The sequence below is a fragment of the Carcharodon carcharias genome, chromosome 37, assembly GCF_017639515.1.
Source record: "Carcharodon carcharias isolate sCarCar2 chromosome 37, sCarCar2.pri, whole genome shotgun sequence".
NCBI lineage: Eukaryota > Metazoa > Chordata > Chondrichthyes > Lamniformes > Lamnidae > Carcharodon > Carcharodon carcharias.
The window spans coordinates 5,262,966-5,279,754 of NC_054503.1; the positions used below are offsets into that span (position 1 = coordinate 5,262,966).

General features: G+C 58.1%; 1 protein-coding gene across 1 annotated transcript in view; it reads left to right on the forward strand.

Annotated features, from left to right (window-relative positions):
- Positions 1-16,789, forward strand: part of LOC121272954 (girdin-like) — a gene marked incomplete at its 3' end in the record, with an annotated part of 75,685 nt that overhangs the window by 41,885 nt on the left and 17,011 nt on the right. The window contains exons 14-15 of the mRNA XM_041179853.1: positions 688-846; positions 9,479-9,640. Coding sequence (XP_041035787.1) covers positions 688-846; positions 9,479-9,640 — 321 coding nt within the window. The remainder of the gene's footprint in view (positions 1-687; positions 847-9,478; positions 9,641-16,789) is intronic.

Below are 16,789 nucleotides of genomic sequence, written 5' to 3' on the forward strand. Positions count from 1 at the left end.
GAGATCAGGAGCTCCCAGAAGCCTGCTCTATCTCATGGCCCTTTTCAGGGGTGGAGGGAGCCTTAGCTCATTCAGGACATCTCCAGGTCAGGCTCCCAACCTAGTCGCAGGCCTCTCGGCCTAGTCGCAGGCCTCCTGGCCTAGTCACAGGCCTCTCGGCCTAGTCGCAGGCCTCCTGGCCTAGTCACAGGCCTCTCGGCCTAGTCGCAGGCCTCCTGGCCTAGTCGCAGGCCTCTCGGCCTAGTCGCAGGCCTCTCGGCCTAGTCGCAGGCCTCCTGTCCTAGTCACAGGCCTCTTGGCCTAGTCGCAGGCCTCCTGTCCTAGTCGCAGGCCTCTCGGCCTAGTCGCAGGCCTCCTGTCCTAGTCGCAGGCCTCTCGGCCTAGTCGCAGGCCTCCTGTCCTAGTCGCAGGCCTCTCGGCCTAGTCGCAGGCCTCCTGTCCTAGTCACAGGCCTCTTGGCCTAGTCACAGGCCTCTCGGCCTAGTCACAGGCCTCCCAGCCTAGTCCCTCTTGGCCTAGTCACAGGTTTCTCGGTCTAGTCGGAGGCCTCTTGGCCTGGTCTCAGGGCTTTGGACCATAATCCATCAAGGACACCGGCAGAGCCAGGGAACCCCTGCCCCATGCTCTCTAACTGTGTCCCTGCCCCACTGATCACTTTTTAAAAAACCACCACAATCTCTTCTCCAGTTAAAGCGGAACTTGGAACAGGTGGGGCCGAGGGAAGAGGCAGCGGACCAGTTGGTTGCCATGGCGAGGGAGACAGAGACACCATTGGAGACGAAGCCGGAACGCCGGGAGAGTATCAAGGAAGCAATCAGTGATCATCTGATTGAGGTTGAGAGAGAGGTAAGGGCTGCAGACCCCAGAGAGGGTGATGGGATTGTTGTGAGTGGGGCCTCTCTCTCCTGCCCTCTTTTATTGTCCAGCAAGACAACTCATAGGTCCCCTCTAAGCCATTGTTTTCATTCCCCACTCCAAACTCTGTTCCTTAACCACCAACTCCATCCCTCTCCTTGGCGACAGTGTGAGATCAGCCAGTCTTGGTGCCACATTCGACCCAAGATGAGCTTCCGACCTCAGATCTGCACCATCACTAAGACGCCCATTTCCGCCCGACTCCATCCCTGTCTCAGCTGATTTCCTGCTGAAACCCTCATCCCTGTCTTGGTCTCTTCGACGATTCCAACTCACTCCCAGCTGGTCTCCCACATCCTAAACTTGAGGTCATCCTGCTGCCTGCGTCTTAAGTCATAGCAAGTTCCCTTCCCCTATCACCCCTGTGCTCGCTGACCAACACTGGCTCCCGGTCAAGCGATATCTTGATTTTAAAATTCTCATCCTTGTTTTCAAAGCCCTCGTTCCTCCCTATCTCTGTAACCTCCTCCAGCCCCTACACCCTCCCTATCTCTGTAACCTCCTCCAGCCCCTACAACCCTCTCTATCTCTGTAACCTCCTCCAGCCCCTACAACCCTCCCTATCTCTGTAACCTCCTCCAGCCCCTACAACCCTCCCTATCTCTGTAACCTCCTCCAGCCCCTACACCCTCCCTATCTCTGTAACCTCCTCCAGCCCCTACAACCCTCTCTATCTCTGTAACCTCTTCCAGCCCCTACAACCCTCCCTATCTCTGTAACCTCCTCCAGCCCCTACAACCCTCTCTATCTCTGTAACCTCCTCCATCCCCTACAACCCTCTCTATCTCTGTAACCTCCTACAGCCCCTACAACCCTCCCTATCTCTGTAACCTCCTCCAGCCCTCCCTATCTCTGTAACCTCCTCCAGCCCCTACAACCCTCCCTATCGCTGTAACCTCCTCCAGCCCCTACAACCCTCCCTATCTCTGTAAACTCCTCCAGCCCCTACACCCCTCCCTATCTCTGTAAAATCCTCCAACCCCTACAACCCTCCCTATCTCTGTAACCTCCTCCAGCCCCTACACCCCTCCCTATCTCTGTAACCTCCTCCAGCCCCTACAACACTCCCTATCTCTGTAACCTCCTCCAGCCCCTACACCCCTCCCTATCTCTGTAACCTCCTCCATCCCCATAACCATCCCTATCTCTGTAACCTCCTCCAGCCCCTACATCCCCCCTTTCGCTGTAATCTCCACCAGCCCCTACAACCCTCCCTATCTCTGTAACCTCCTCCAACCCCTACAACCCTCCCTATCTCTGTAACCTCCTCCAGCCCCTACAACCCTCCCTATCTCTGTAAACTCCTCCAGCCCCTACACCCCTCCCTATCTCTGTAAACTCCTCCAACCCCTACAACCCTCCCTATCTCTGTAAACTCCTCCAGCCCCTACACCCCTCCCTATCTCTGTAACCTCCTCCAGCCCCTACAACCCTCCCTATCTCTGTAACCTCCTCCATCCCCATAACCCTCCCTATCTCTGTAACCTCCTCCAGCCCCTACAACCCTCCCTATCTCTGTAACCTCCTCCAGCCCCTACAACCCTCCCTATCTCTGTAACCTCCTCCAGCCCCTACAACCCTCCCTATCTCTGTAAACTCCTCCAGCCCCTACACTCCTCCCTATCTCTGTAACCTCCTCCAGCCCCTACAACCCTCCTTATCTCTGTAACCTCCTCCAGCCCCTACACCCCTCCCTAACCCTGTAACCTCCTCCAGCCCCTACAACCCTCCCTATCTCTGTTACCTCCTCCAGCCCCTACAACCCTCCCTATCTCTGTAACCTCCTCCAGCCCCTACAACCCTCCCTATCTCTGTAACCTCCTCCAGCCCCAACAACCCTCCCTATCTCTGTAACCTCCTCCAGCCCCTACAACCCTCCCTATCTCTGTAACCTCCTCCAGCCCCAACAACCCTCCCTATCTCTGTAACCTCCTCCAGCCCATACAACTCTCCCTATCTCTGTAACCTCCTCCGGCCCCTACAACCCTCCCTATCTTTGTAACCTCCTCCAGCCCCTACAACCCTCCCTATCTGTGTAACCTCCTCCAGCCCTTACAACCCTCCCTATCTCTGTAACCTCCTCCAGCCCCTACAACCCTCCCTATCTCTGTAACCTCCTCCAGCCCCTACAACCCTCCCTATCTCTGTAACCTCCTCCAGCCCCAACAACCCTCCCTATCTCTGTAACCTCCTCCCGCCCATACAACTCTCCCTATCTCTGTAACCTCCTCCAGCCCCTAAAACCCTTCGAGATCTCCACTCCTCCAACTCCGGCCTCTTGAGCATCCCCTCAATTCCCATCGCTCCACCATTGGCGGCCATGCCTTCAGCTGCTTGGGGGCCCTTATCTCTGGAATTCCCTGCCTAAACCTCCCCACCTCTCTCCCATTCTTTAAGATGCTCTTTAAAATCAACCTCTTTAACCAACACGAGGAGATCACTCAGCCCCCTTGAGCCTATACAGGAGGCAGCAGCCGTTCAGCCCCACTCGAGCCTGTTACGCAGGGACACGAGTGGTGTGTAATTTTTTTATTCATGAGATGTGGGTGTCACTGGCTAGGCCAGCATTTATTGCCCATCCCTAATTGCCCCTGTACAGGTTGCAGTTAAGAGTCGACCACGTTGCTGTGGGTCTGGAGTCACATGTAGGCCCAGACCAGGTAAGGACAGCAGATTTCCTTCCCTAAAGGGGACATTAGTGAACCAGATGGGTTTTTATCACAATCGGCAATGGTTTCATTAGATTTTTAATTCCAGATTTTTAATGAATTCAAATTCCACCATTTTCCAAGGTGGGATTCGAACCCAGGTCCCCAGAGCATTACCCTGGGTCTCTGGAATACTAGCCAAGTGATAATGTCAGCACACCATCATATATGTGTGTGTTGCATGCGTGCGTGTGCGTGTGTTCATGTGTACATGTGTGTGTGCGTGTGTGTGTGTGTATGTGTGTGTGTATGTGTGTGTGTGTGTACGTGCGCGTGTGTGTGTGTATGTGTGTGTGTGTGTGTGTACATGAGTGTGTGTGTGTGTGTACATGCGTGTGTGTATACGTGCGTGTGTGTGTGTATGTGTGTGTGTGTACGTGTGTGTGTTTGTGTACATGTGTGTGTGCGTGTGTGTGTGTGTACGTGTGTGTGTGTATGTATGTGTGTGCGTGTGTGTGTTTATTTGTGTGTGTGTGTATGTGTATGTGTGTTTGTGTACATGCGTGTGTGTGTGTACATGTGTGTGTGAGTGTGTATACGTACGTGTGTGTGTGTGCGTGTGTGTGCATGTGTGTGTGTATGTATGAGTGTGTGTGTGTGTGTATGTGTGTGTGTCTGTGTGAGTGTGTACATGCGTGTGTGTGTACATGCGTGTGTGTGCATGTGTGTGTGTGTGTGTGTGCGCATGTGTACATGCGTGTGTGTGTGTGTACGTGTGTACATGCGTGTGTGTGCATGTGTTTGTGTGTGTGTGTGCGCATGTGTACATGTGTGTGTGTGTGTGTACGTGTGTGTGTGTGTGTGTGTGCGTGTGTGTGTGTGTGTACGTGTGTGTGTGTGTGTGTGTGCGTGTGTGTGTGTACGTGTGTGTGTGTGTGTGTGTGTGTGCGTGTGTGTGTGTGTACGTGTGTGTGTGTACGTGTGTGTGTGTGTGTATACGTGTGTGTGTGTGCGTGTGTGTGTGTACGTTTGTGTCTTTGTGGGTGTGGCTGTTTCTCACTCAAAGATTCTCGAAATTCGATCCAGAGGAATTAGAGAGTTAATGTGTAACACATGTTTGAGAGGAGGAGGGCAGCTTGGCTGCCACCACTGGGGGTCACCGCTGTCTGCTCTGTGAGTCTAGTTGGATTGATTAATCGCTAATTAGTCAATAACTCTATTATCGTTGGATCAAGCGACCTCTCAGGCTGGCCCAGGTGTACGCAATAGGCCTGGGAACTTCCAATGTCCATAAGGGACAGATTAGTCTGTGCTCAGGCCTGTGATTTATGTACAATCCCAGCCGTAGCAACGGTTGCCAACACTGGCCATCCTGGCCCTCGGAGCCTGGAGGACCCCACCAGTCAGCGAAATCTTCTTCCCTCAGCCTCATCCCAGGGCCCGGCTTCGAATCCAGCACCCCCCACCCTGGAAAGGAAGAAAAGACTTGCATTCATGTAGCACCTTTCACAACCTCAGAACGTCCCCAAGCACCTCTCAGCCCAAAGAAGTCTCCTTGAAGTGTAGTCACTGCTGAGCATGCGCACAGCAAGATCCCACAGAGAGCAATAATGACCCGGATCACCTGTTCTTTCCCAACTGACATTGGTCGAGGGATAAATATCAGCCCCAGGACACCAGGGAGAACTCCCCGCCCCCCGGCTCTTCTTCCAATAGCGGCCGTGGGATCTTTTACACCCACTCGAGAGGGCAGGCCTTGGTTTAATGCCTCATCTGAAAGAGGGCACCTCTGACACTGTGGCACTCCCTCAGCACTGACGCTCCGACAGTGCAGCTCTCCCTCAGCACTGACCCTCACACAGTACAGCACTCCCTCAGTACTGACCCTCCGACAGTGCAGCGCTCCCTCAGTACTGACCCTCCGACAGTGCAACACTCCCTCAGTACTGACCCTCACACAGTGCAGCACTCCCTCAGTACTGACCCTCCAACAGTGCAGCACTCTCTCAGTACTGACCCTCCAACAGTGCAGCACTCCCTCAGTACTGACCCTCTGACAGTGCGGCACTCCCTCAGTACTGACCCTCTGACAGTGCGGCACTCCCTCAGTACTGAAGCTCTGACAGTGCAGCACTCCCTCAGTACTGAAGCTCTGACAGTGCAGCACTCCCTCAGTACTGAAGCTCTGACAGTGCGGCGCTCCCTCAGTACTGAAGCTCTGACAGTGCGGCACTCCCTCAGTACTGAAGCTCTGACAGTGCGGCACTCCCTCAGTACTGAAGCTCTGACAGTGCGGCACTCCCTCAGTACTGAAGCTCTGACAGTGCAGCACTCCCTCAGTACTGACCCTCTGACAGTGCAGCACTCCCTCAGTACTGAAGCTCTGACAGTGCAGCACTCCCTCAGTACTGAACCTCTGACAGTGCAGCACTCCCTCAGTACTGAAGCTCTGACAGTGCAGCACTCCCTCAGTACTGAAGCTCTGACAGTGCAGCACTCCCTCAGTACTGACCCTCTGACAGTGCAGCACTCCCTCTGTGCTGACCCTCTGACAGTGCGGCACTCCCTCAGTACTGACCCTCTGACAGTGCACCACTCCCTCAGTACTGACCCTCCGACAGTGCAGCCCTCCCTCTGTGCTGACCCTCTGACAGTGCGGCAATCCCTCAGTACTGAAGCTCTGACAGTGCAGCACTCCCTCAGCACTGACGCTCTGACAGTGCAGCACTCCCTCAGCACTGACCCTCTGACAGTGCAGCACTCCCTCAGTACTGACCCTCCGACAGTGCGGCGCTCCCTCAGTACTGAAGCTCTGACAGTGCAGCACTCCCGCAGTACTGACCCTCCGACAGCGCAGCACTCCCTCAGTACTGACCCTCTGACAGTGCAGCACTCCCTCAGTACTGAAGCTCTGACAGTGCAGCACTCCCTCAGTACTGACCCTCTGACAGTGCAGCACTCCCTCAGTACTGAAGCTCTGACAGTGCAGCACTCCCTCAGTACTGACCCTCTGACAGTGCAGCACTCCCTCAGTACTGAAGCTCTGACAGTGCAGCACTCCCTCAGTACTGAAGCTCTGACAGTGCAGCACTCCCTCAGTACTGAAGCTCTGACAGTGCGGCGCTCCCTCAGTACTGAAGCTCTGACAGTGCGGCACTCCCTCAGTACTGAAGCTCTGACAGTGCGGCACTCCCTCAGTACTGAAGCTCTGACAGTGCGGCACTCCCTCAGTACTGAAGCTCTGACAGTGCAGCACTCCCTCAGTACTGACCCTCTGACAGTGCAGCACTCCCTCAGTACTGAAGCTCTGACAGTGCAGCACTCCCTCAGTACTGACCCTCTGACAGTGCAGCACTCCCTCAGTACTGAAGCTCTGACAGTGCAGCACTCCCTCAGTACTGAAGCTCTGACAGTGCAGCACTCCCTCAGTACTGACCCTCTGACAGTGCAGCACTCCCTCAGCACTGACCCTCTGACAGTGTGGCACTCCCTCAGTACTGACCCTCTGACAGTGCACCACTCCCTCAGTACTGACCCTCCGACAGTGCAGCACTCCCTCTGTGCTGACCCTCTGACAGTGCGGCAATCCCTCAGTACTGAAGCTCTGACAGTGCAGCACTCCCTCAGCACTGACGCTCTGACAGTGCAGCACTCCCTCAGCACTGACCCTCTGACAGTGCAGCACTCCCTCAGTACTGACCCTCCGACAGTGCGGCGCTCCCTCAGTACTGAAGCTCTGACAGTGCAGCACTCCCGCAGTACTGACCCTCCGACAGCGCAGCACTCCCTCAGTACTGACCCTCTGACAGTGCAGCACTCCCTCAGTACTGAAGCTCTGACAGTGCAGCACTCCCTCAGTACTGACCCTCTGACAGTGCAGCACTCCCTCAGTACTGAAGCTCTGACAGTGCAGCACTCCCTCAGTACTGACCCTCTGACAGTGCAGCACTCCCTCAGCACTGACCCTCTGACAGTGTGGCACTCCCTCAGTACTGACCCTCTGACAGTGCACCACTCCCTCAGTACTGACCCTCCGACAGTGCAGCACTCCCTCTGTGCTGACCCTCTGACAGTGCGGCAATCCCTCAGTACTGAAGCTCTGACAGTGCAGCACTCCCTCAGCACTGACCCTCTGACAGTACAGCACTCCCTCAGCACTGACCCTCTGACAGTGCAGCACTCCCTCAGTACTGCCCCTCTGACAGTGCAGCACTCCCTCAGTACTGACCCTCTGACAGTACAGCACTCCCTCAGTACTGACCCTCTGACAGTGCGGCACTCCCTCAGTACTGACCCTCCGACAGTGCAGCGCTCCCTCAGTACTGACCCTCCGACAGTGCAACACTCCCTCAGTACTGACCCTCACACAGTGCAGCACTCCCTCAGTACTGACCCTCCAACAGTGCAGCACTCTCTCAGTACTGACCCTCCAACAGTGCAGCACTCCCTCAGTACTGACCCTCTGACAGTGCGGCACTCCCTCAGTACTGAAGCTCTGACAGTGCAGCACTCCCTCAGTACTGAAGCTCTGACAGTGCGGCGCTCCCTCAGTACTGAAGCTCTGACAGTGCGGCACTCCCTCAGTACTGAAGCTCTGACAGTGCGGCACTCCCTCAGTACTGAAGCTCTGACAGTGCGGCACTCCCTCAGTACTGAAGCTCTGACAGTGCAGCACTCCCTCAGTACTGACCCTCTGACAGTGCAGCACTCCCTCAGTACTGAAGCTCTGACAGTGCAGCACTCCCTCAGTACTGACCCTCTGACAGTGCAGCACTCCCTCAGTACTGAAGCTCTGACAGTGCAGCACTCCCTCAGTACTGAAGCTCTGACAGTGCAGCACTCCCTCAGTACTGACCCTCTGACAGTGCAGCACTCCCTCAGCACTGACCCTCTGACAGTGTGGCACTCCCTCAGTACTGACCCTCTGACAGTGCACCACTCCCTCAGTACTGACCCTCCGACAGTGCAGCCCTCCCTCTGTGCTGACCCTCTGACAGTGCGGCAATCCCTCAGTACTGAAGCTCTGACAGTGCAGCACTCCCTCAGCACTGACGCTCTGACAGTGCAGCACTCCCTCAGCACTGACCTTCTGTCAGTGCAGCACTCCCTCAGCACTGACCCTCCGACAGTGCAGTACTCCCTCAGCACTGACCCTCCAACAGTGCAGCACTCCCTCAGTACTGACCTTCTGTCAGTGCAGCACTCCCTCAGCACTGACCCTCCGACAGTGCAGTACTCCCTCAGCACTGACCCTCCAACAGTGCAGCACTCCCTCAGTACTGACCTTCTGTCAGTGCAGCACTCCCTCAGCACTGACCCTCTGACAGTGCGGCACTCCCTCAGTACTGACCCTCTGACAGTGCAGCACTCCCTCAGTACTGACCTCTGACAGTGCAGCTCTCCCTCAGTACTGACCCTCCGACAGTGCAGCACTCCCTCAGTACTGACCATCCGGCAGTGCAGCACTCCCTCAGTACTGACCCTGTGACAGTGCAGCACTCCCTCAGTACTGACCCTCTGACAGTGCAGCACTCCCTCAGTACTGACCCTCTGACAGTGCGGCACTCCCTCAGTACTCACCCTCCGACAGTGCAGCACTCCCTCAGTACTGACCCTCTGACAGTGCGGCACTCCCTCAGTACTCACCCTCCGACAGTGCGGCACTCCCTCAGTACTGACCCTCTGACAGTGCGGCACTCCCTCAGTACTGACCCTCCGACAGTGCAGCACTCCCTCAGTACTGACCCTCTGACAGTGCGGCACTCCCTCAGTACTCACCCTCCGACAGTGCGGTGTCCCTCAGTACAGGCACTGAGAGTGTCAGTCTGGATTGTGTACTCGTGTCCCTGGTGTGGGGCTCAAACTCACGACTCAGGAGGGAGACCGGGCTGATGCTTTAACAATTCCCTTTACAGAACGCGACGCTTCTGGCTGAGAAGGGAGCACTCACCGGCTACGTGAAGCAACTGGAAACCCAGAACACCAAGCTGCAGGCTCAGATCGTGATGCTGCAGGAACATACCGTGTCCCTACAGGAACAGACCTCCAATCTCCAGACACTAAACGCTCAGCTGCAGGTGAGGTTAGCAGAGCATAACCCAACCCATCAAACACTGCGGCACTCCCGCAGCACTGTCCCTGTGACAGTGCGGCACTCCCTCAGCACTGTCCCTGTGACAGTGCAGCACTCCCTCAGTACTGTCCCTGTGACAGTGCGGCGCTCCCTCAGTACTGTCCCTGTGACAGTGCAGCACTCCCTCGGTACTGTCCCTGTGACAGTGCAGCACTCCCTCAGTACTGACCCTCTGACAGTGCGGCACTCCCTCAGTACTGACCCTCTGACAGTGCAGCACTCCCTCAGTACTCACCCTCCGACAGTGCAGCACTCCCTCAGTACTGACCCTCAGACAGTGTGGCACTCCCTCAGTACTGACCCTCCGACAGTGCGGCGCTCCCTCAGTACTGACCCTCCGACAGTGCAGCACTCCCTCAGTACTGACCCTCTGACAGTGCGGCACTCCCTCAGTACTGACCCTCTGACAGTGCAGCACTCCCTCAGTACTGTCCCTCTGACAGTGCAGCACTCCCTCAGTACTGACCCTCCGACAGTGCGGCGCTCCCTCAGTACTGTCCCTGTGACAGTGCGGCACTCCCGCAGCACTGTCCCTGTGACAGTGCGGCACTCCCTCAGTACTGTCCCTGTGACAGTGCGGCACTCCCTCAGTACTGTCCCTGTGACAGTGCGGCACTCCCTCAGTACTGACCCTCTGACAGTGCAGCACTCCCTCAGTACTGTCCCTCTGACAGTGCAGCACTCCCTCAGTACTGACCCACTGACAGTGCAGCACTCCCTCAGTACTGACCCACTGACAGTGCAGCACTCCCTCAGTACTGACCCTTCAACAGTGCAGCACTCCCGCAGCACTGTCCCTGTGACAGTGCGGCACTCCCTCAGTACTGTCCCTGTGACAGTGCAGCACTCCCTCAGTACTGTCCCTCTGACAGTGCGGCACTCCCTCAGTACTGACCCTCCGACAGTGCGGCGCTCCCTCAGTACTGACCCTCCGACAGTGCGGCACTCCCTCAGTACTGACCCTCTGACAGTGCGGCACTCCCTCAGTACTGACCCTCTGACAGTGCAGCACTCCCTCAGTACTGTCCCTCTGACAGTGCAGCACTCCCTCAGTACTGACCCTCCGACAGTGCGGCGCTCCCTCAGTACTGTCCCTGTGACAGTGCGGCACTCCCTCAGTACTGTCCCTGTGACAGTGCGGCACTCCCTCAGTACTGTCCCTGTGACAGTGCGGCACTCCCTCAGTACTGTCCCTGTGACAGTGCGGCACTCCCTCAGTACTGACCCTCTGACAGTGCAGCACTCCCTCAGTACTGTCCCTCTGACAGTGCAGCACTCCCTCAGTACTGACCCACTGACAGTGCAGCACTCCCTCAGTACTGACCCACTGACAGTGCAGCACTCCCTCAGTACTGACCCTTCAACAGTGCAGCACTCCCGCAGCACTGTCCCTGTGACAGTGCGGCACTCCCTCAGTACTGTCCCTGTGACAGTGCGGCACTCCCGCAGCACTGTCCCTGTGACAGTGCGGCACTCCCGCAGCACTGACCCTCTGACAGTGCAGCACTCCCTAAGTACTGTCCCTGTGACAGTGCGGCACTCCCGCAGCACTGTCCCTGTGACACTGCGGCACTCCCTCAGTACTGTCCCTGTGACAGTGCGGCACTCCCGCAGTACTGTCCCTGTGACACTGCGGCACTCCCTCAGTACTGTCCCTGTGACACTGCGGCACTCCCTCAGTACTGTCCCTGTGACAGTGCGGCACTCCCGCAGTACTGTCCCTGTGACACTGCGGCACTCCCTCAGTACTGTCCCTGTGACACTGCGGTGCTCCCTCAGCACTGTCCCTGTGACAGTGCGGCACTCCCGCAGCACTGACCCACTGACAGTGCAGCACTCCCTCGGTACTGTCCCTGTGACAGTGCGGCGCTCCCTCAGTACTGTCCCTGTGACAGTGCAGCACTCCCTCAGTACTGACCCTCCGACAGTGCGGCACTCCCTCAGTACTGTCCCTCTGACAGTGCGGCACTCCCTCAGTACTGACCCTCTGACAGTGCAGCACTCCCTCGGTACTGACCCTCTGACAGTGCGGCACTCCCTCAGCACTGTCCGTCTGACAGTGCAGCACTCCCTCAGTACTGACCCTCCGACAGTGCGGCACTCCCGCAGTACTGACCCTCCGACAGTGCGGCACTCCCACAGTACTGACCCTCCGACAGTGCGGCACTCCCTCAGTACCGACCCTCTGACAGTGCAGCACTCCCTCAGCACTGACCCTCTGACAGTGCAGCACTCCCTCAGCACTGACCCTCTGACAGTGCAGCACTCCCTCAGTACTGACCCTCCGACAGTGCGGCACTCCCGCAGTACTGACCCTCCGACAGTGCGGCACTCCCGCAGTACTGACCCTCCGACAGTGCGGCACTCCCTCAGTACTGACCCTCCGACAGTGCGGCACTCCCGCAGTACTGTCCCTGTGACAGTGCGGCACTCCCTCAGTACTGACCCTCCAACAGTGCAGCACTCCCTCAGTACTGTCCCTGTGACAGTGCGGCGCTCCCTCAGTACTGTCCCTGTGACAGTGCGGCGCTCCCTCAGTACTGACCCTCTGACAGTGCGGCGCTCCCTCAGTACTGTCCCTCTGACAGTGCAGCACTCCCTCAGTACTGACCCTCTGACAGTGCGGCGCTCCCTCAGTACTGTCCCTCCGACAGTGCAGCACTCCCTCAGTACTGACCCTCTGACAGTGCAGTGCTCCCTCAGTACTGACCCTCCAACAGTGCAGCACTCCCTCAGTACTGACCCTGTGACAGTGCGGCGCTCCCTCAGTACTGTCCCTCCAACAGTGCAGCACTCCCTCAGTACTGACCCTCCAACAGTGCGGCACTCCCTCGGTACTGTCCCTGTGACGGTGCGGCGCTCCCTCAGTACTGTCCCTGTGACAGTGCGGCGCTCCTCAGTACTGTCCCTCCGACAGTGTGGCGCTCCCGCAGTACTGTCCCTCTGACAGTGCGGCGCTCCCGCAGTACTGTCCCTGTGACAGCGCAGCACTCCCTCAGTACTGACCCTGTGACAGTGCAGCACTCCCTCAGTACTGACCCTCCGACAGTGCGGCACTCCCTCAGTACTGTCCCCGTGACAGTGCGGCATTCCCTCAGTACTGTCCCTGTGACAGTGCAGCATTCCCTCAGTACTGTCCCTGTGACAGTGCGGCACTCCCTCAGCACTGTCCCTGTGACAGTGCAGCACTCCCTCAGTACTGTCCCTGTGACAGTGCGGCGCTCCCTCAGTACTGTCCCTGTGACAGTGCAGCACTCCCTCGGTACTGTCCCTGTGACAGTGCAGCACTCCCTCAGTACTGACCCTCTGACAGTGCGGCACTCCCTCAGTACTGACCCTCTGACAGTGCAGCACTCCCTCAGTACTCACCCTCCGACAGTGCAGCACTCCCTCAGTACTGACCCTCCAACAGTGTGGCACTCCCTCAGTACTGACCCTCCGACAGTGCGGCGCTCCCTCAGTACTGACCCTCCGACAGTGCAGCACTCCCTCAGTACTGACCCTCTGACAGTGCGGCACTCCCTCAGTACTGACCCTCTGACAGTGCAGCACTCCCTCAGTACTGTCCCTCTGACAGTGCAGCACTCCCTCAGTACTGACCCTCCGACAGTGCGGCGCTCACTCAGTACTGTCCCTGTGACAGTGCGGCACTCCCGCAGCATTGTCCCTGTGACAGTGCGGCACTCCCTCAGTACTGTCCCTGTGACAGTGCAGCACTCCCTCAGTACTGTCCCTGTGACAGTGCGGCACTCCCTCATTACTGACCCTCTGACAGTGCAGCACTCCCTCAGTACTGTCCCTCTGACAGTGCAGCACTCCCTCAGTACTGACCCACTGACAGTGCAGCACTCCCTCAGTACTGACCCACTGACAGTGCAGCACTCCCTCAGTACTGACCCTTCAACAGTGCAGCACTCCCGCAGCACTGTCCCTGTGACAGTGCGGCACTCCCTCAGTACTGTCCCTGTGACAGTGCAGCACTCCCTCAGTACTGACCCTCTGACAGTGCGGCACTCCCTCAGTACTGACCCTCCGACAGTGCGGCGCTCCCTCAGTACTGACCCTCCGACAGTGCAGCACTCCCTCAGTACTGACCCTCTGACAGTGCGGCACTCCCTCAGTACTGACCCTCTGACAGTGCAGCACTCCCTCAGTACTGTCCCTCTGACAGTGCAGCACTCCCTCAGTACTGACCCTCCGACAGTGCGGCGCTCCCTCAGTACTGTCCCTGTGACAGTGCGGCACTCCCGCAGCACTGTCCCTGTGACAGTGCGGCACTCCCTCAGTACTGTCCCTGTGACAGTGCAGCACTCCCTCAGTACTGTCCCTGTGACAGTGCGGCACTCCCTCAGTACTGACCCTCTGACAGTGCAGCACTCCCTCAGTACTGTCCCTCTGACAGTGCAGCACTCCCTCAGTACTGACCCACTGACAGTGCAGCACTCCCTCAGTACTGACCCACTGACAGTGCAGCACTCCCTCAGTACTGACCCTTCAACAGTGCAGCACTCCCGCAGCACTGTCCCTGTGACAGTGCGGCACTCCCTCAGTACTGTCCCTGTGACAGTGCGGCACTCCCGCAGCACTGTCCCTGTGACAGTGCGGCACTCCCGCAGCACTGACCCTCTGACAGTGCAGCACTCCCTAAGTACTGTCCCTGTGACAGTGCGGCACTCCCGCAGCACTGTCCCTGTGACACTGCGGCACTCCCTCAGTACTGTCCCTGTGACAGTGCGGCACTCCCGCAGTACTGTCCCTGTGACACTGCGGCACTCCCTCAGTACTGTCCCTGTGACACTGCGGCACTCCCTCAGTACTGTCCCTGTGACAGTGCGGCACTCCCGCAGTACTGTCCCTGTGACACTGCGGCACTCCCTCAGTACTGTCCCTGTGACACTGCGGTGCTCCCTCAGCACTGTCCCTGTGACAGTGCGGCACTCCCGCAGCACTGACCCACTGACAGTGCAGCACTCCCTCGGTACTGTCCCTGTGACAGTGCGGCGCTCCCTCAGTACTGTCCCTGTGACAGTGCAGCACTCCCTCAGTACTGACCCTCCGACAGTGCGGCACTCCCTCAGTACTGTCCCTCTGACAGTGCGGCACTCCCTCAGTACTGACCCTCTGACAGTGCAGCACTCCCTCGGTACTGACCCTCTGACAGTGCGGCACTCCCTCAGCACTGACCGTCTGACAGTGCAGCACTCCCTCAGTACTGACCCTCCGACAGTGCGGCACTCCCGCAGTACTGACCCTCCGACAGTGCGGCACTCCCACAGTACTGACCCTCCGACAGTGCGGCACTCCCTCAGTACCGACCCTCTGACAGTGCAGCACTCCCTCAGCGCTGACCCTCTGACAGTGCAGCACTCCCTCAGCACTGACCCTCTGACAGTGCAGCACTCCCTCAGTACTGACCCTCCGACAGTGCGGCACTCCCGCAGTACTGACCCTCCGACAGTGCGGCACTCCCGCAGTACTGACCCTCCGACAGTGCGGCACTCCCTCAGTACTGACCCTCCGACAGTGCGGCACTCCCGCAGTACTGTCCCTGTGACAGTGCGGCACTCCCTCAGTACTGACCATCCAACAGTGCAGCACTCCCTCAGTACTGTCCCTGTGACAGTGCGGCGCTCCCTCAGTACTGTCCCTGTGACAGTGCGGCGCTCCCTCAGTACTGACCCTCTGACAGTGCGGCGCTCCCTCAGTACTGTCCCTCTGACAGTGCAGCACTCCCTCAGTACTGACCCTCTGACAGTGCGGCGCTCCCTCAGTACTGTCCCTCCGACAGTGCAGCACTCCCTCAGTACTGACCCTTGACAGTGCAGTGCTCCCTCAGTACTGACCCTCCAACAGTGCAGCACTCCCTCAGTACTGACCCTGTGACAGTGCGGCGCTCCCTCAGTACTGTCCCTCCAACAGTGCAGCACTCCCTCAGTACTGACCCTCCAACAGTGCGGCACTCCCTCGGTACTGTCCCTGTGACAGTGCGGCGCTCCCTCAGTACTGTCCCTGTGACAGTGCGGCGCTCCCTCAGTACTGTCCCTCCGACAGTGTGGCGCTCCCGCAGTACTGTCCCTCTGACAGTGCGGCGCTCCCGCAGTACTGTCCCTGTGACAGCGCAGCACTCCCTCAGTACTGACCCTGTGACAGTGCAGCACTCCCTCAGTACTGACCCTCCGACAGTGCGGCACTCCCTCAGTACTGTCCCCGTGACAGTGCGGCATTCCCTCAGTACTGTCCCTGTGACAGTGCAGCATTCCCTCAGTACTGTCCCTGTGACAGTGCGGCACTCCCGCAGTACTGTCCCTCTGACAGTGCGGCGCTCCCGCAGTACTGTCCCTGTGACAGCGCAGCACTCCCTCAGTACTGTCCCTGTGACAGTGCGGCACTCCCGCAGTACTGTCCCTGTGACAGTGTGGCGCTCCCGCAGTACTGTCCCTGTGACAGCGCAGCACTCCCTCAGTACTGTCCCTGTGACAGTGCGGCACTCCCTCAGTACTGACCCTCCGACAGTGCGGCACTCCCTCAGTACTGTCCCTGTGACAGTGCGGCACTCCCTCAGTACTGTCCCTGTGACAGTGTGGCGCTCCCTCAGTACTGACCCTCCGACAGTGCGGCACTCCCTCAGTACTGTCCCTGTGACAGTGCAGAATTCCCTCAGTACTGTCCCTGTGACAGTGCGGCACTCCCGCAGTACTGTCCCTGTGACAGTGTGGCGCTCCCGCAGTACTGTCCCTGTGACAGCGCAGCACTCCCTCAGTACTGTCCCTGTGACAGTGCGGCACTCCCTCAGTACTGACCCTCCGACAGTGCGGCACTCCCTCAGTACTGTCCCTGTGACAGTGCGGCACTCCCTCAGTACTGTCCCTGTGACAGTGTGGCGCTCCCTCAGTACTGACCCTCCGACAGTGCGGCACTCCCTCAGTACTGTCCCTGTGACAGTGCAGCATTCCCTCAGTACTGTCCCTGTGACAGTGCGGCACTCCCGCAGTACTGTCCCTGTGACAGTGTGGCGCTCCCGCAGTACTGTCCCTGTGACAGCGCAGCACTCCCTCAGTACTGTCCCTGTGACAGTGCGGCACTCCCTCAGTAC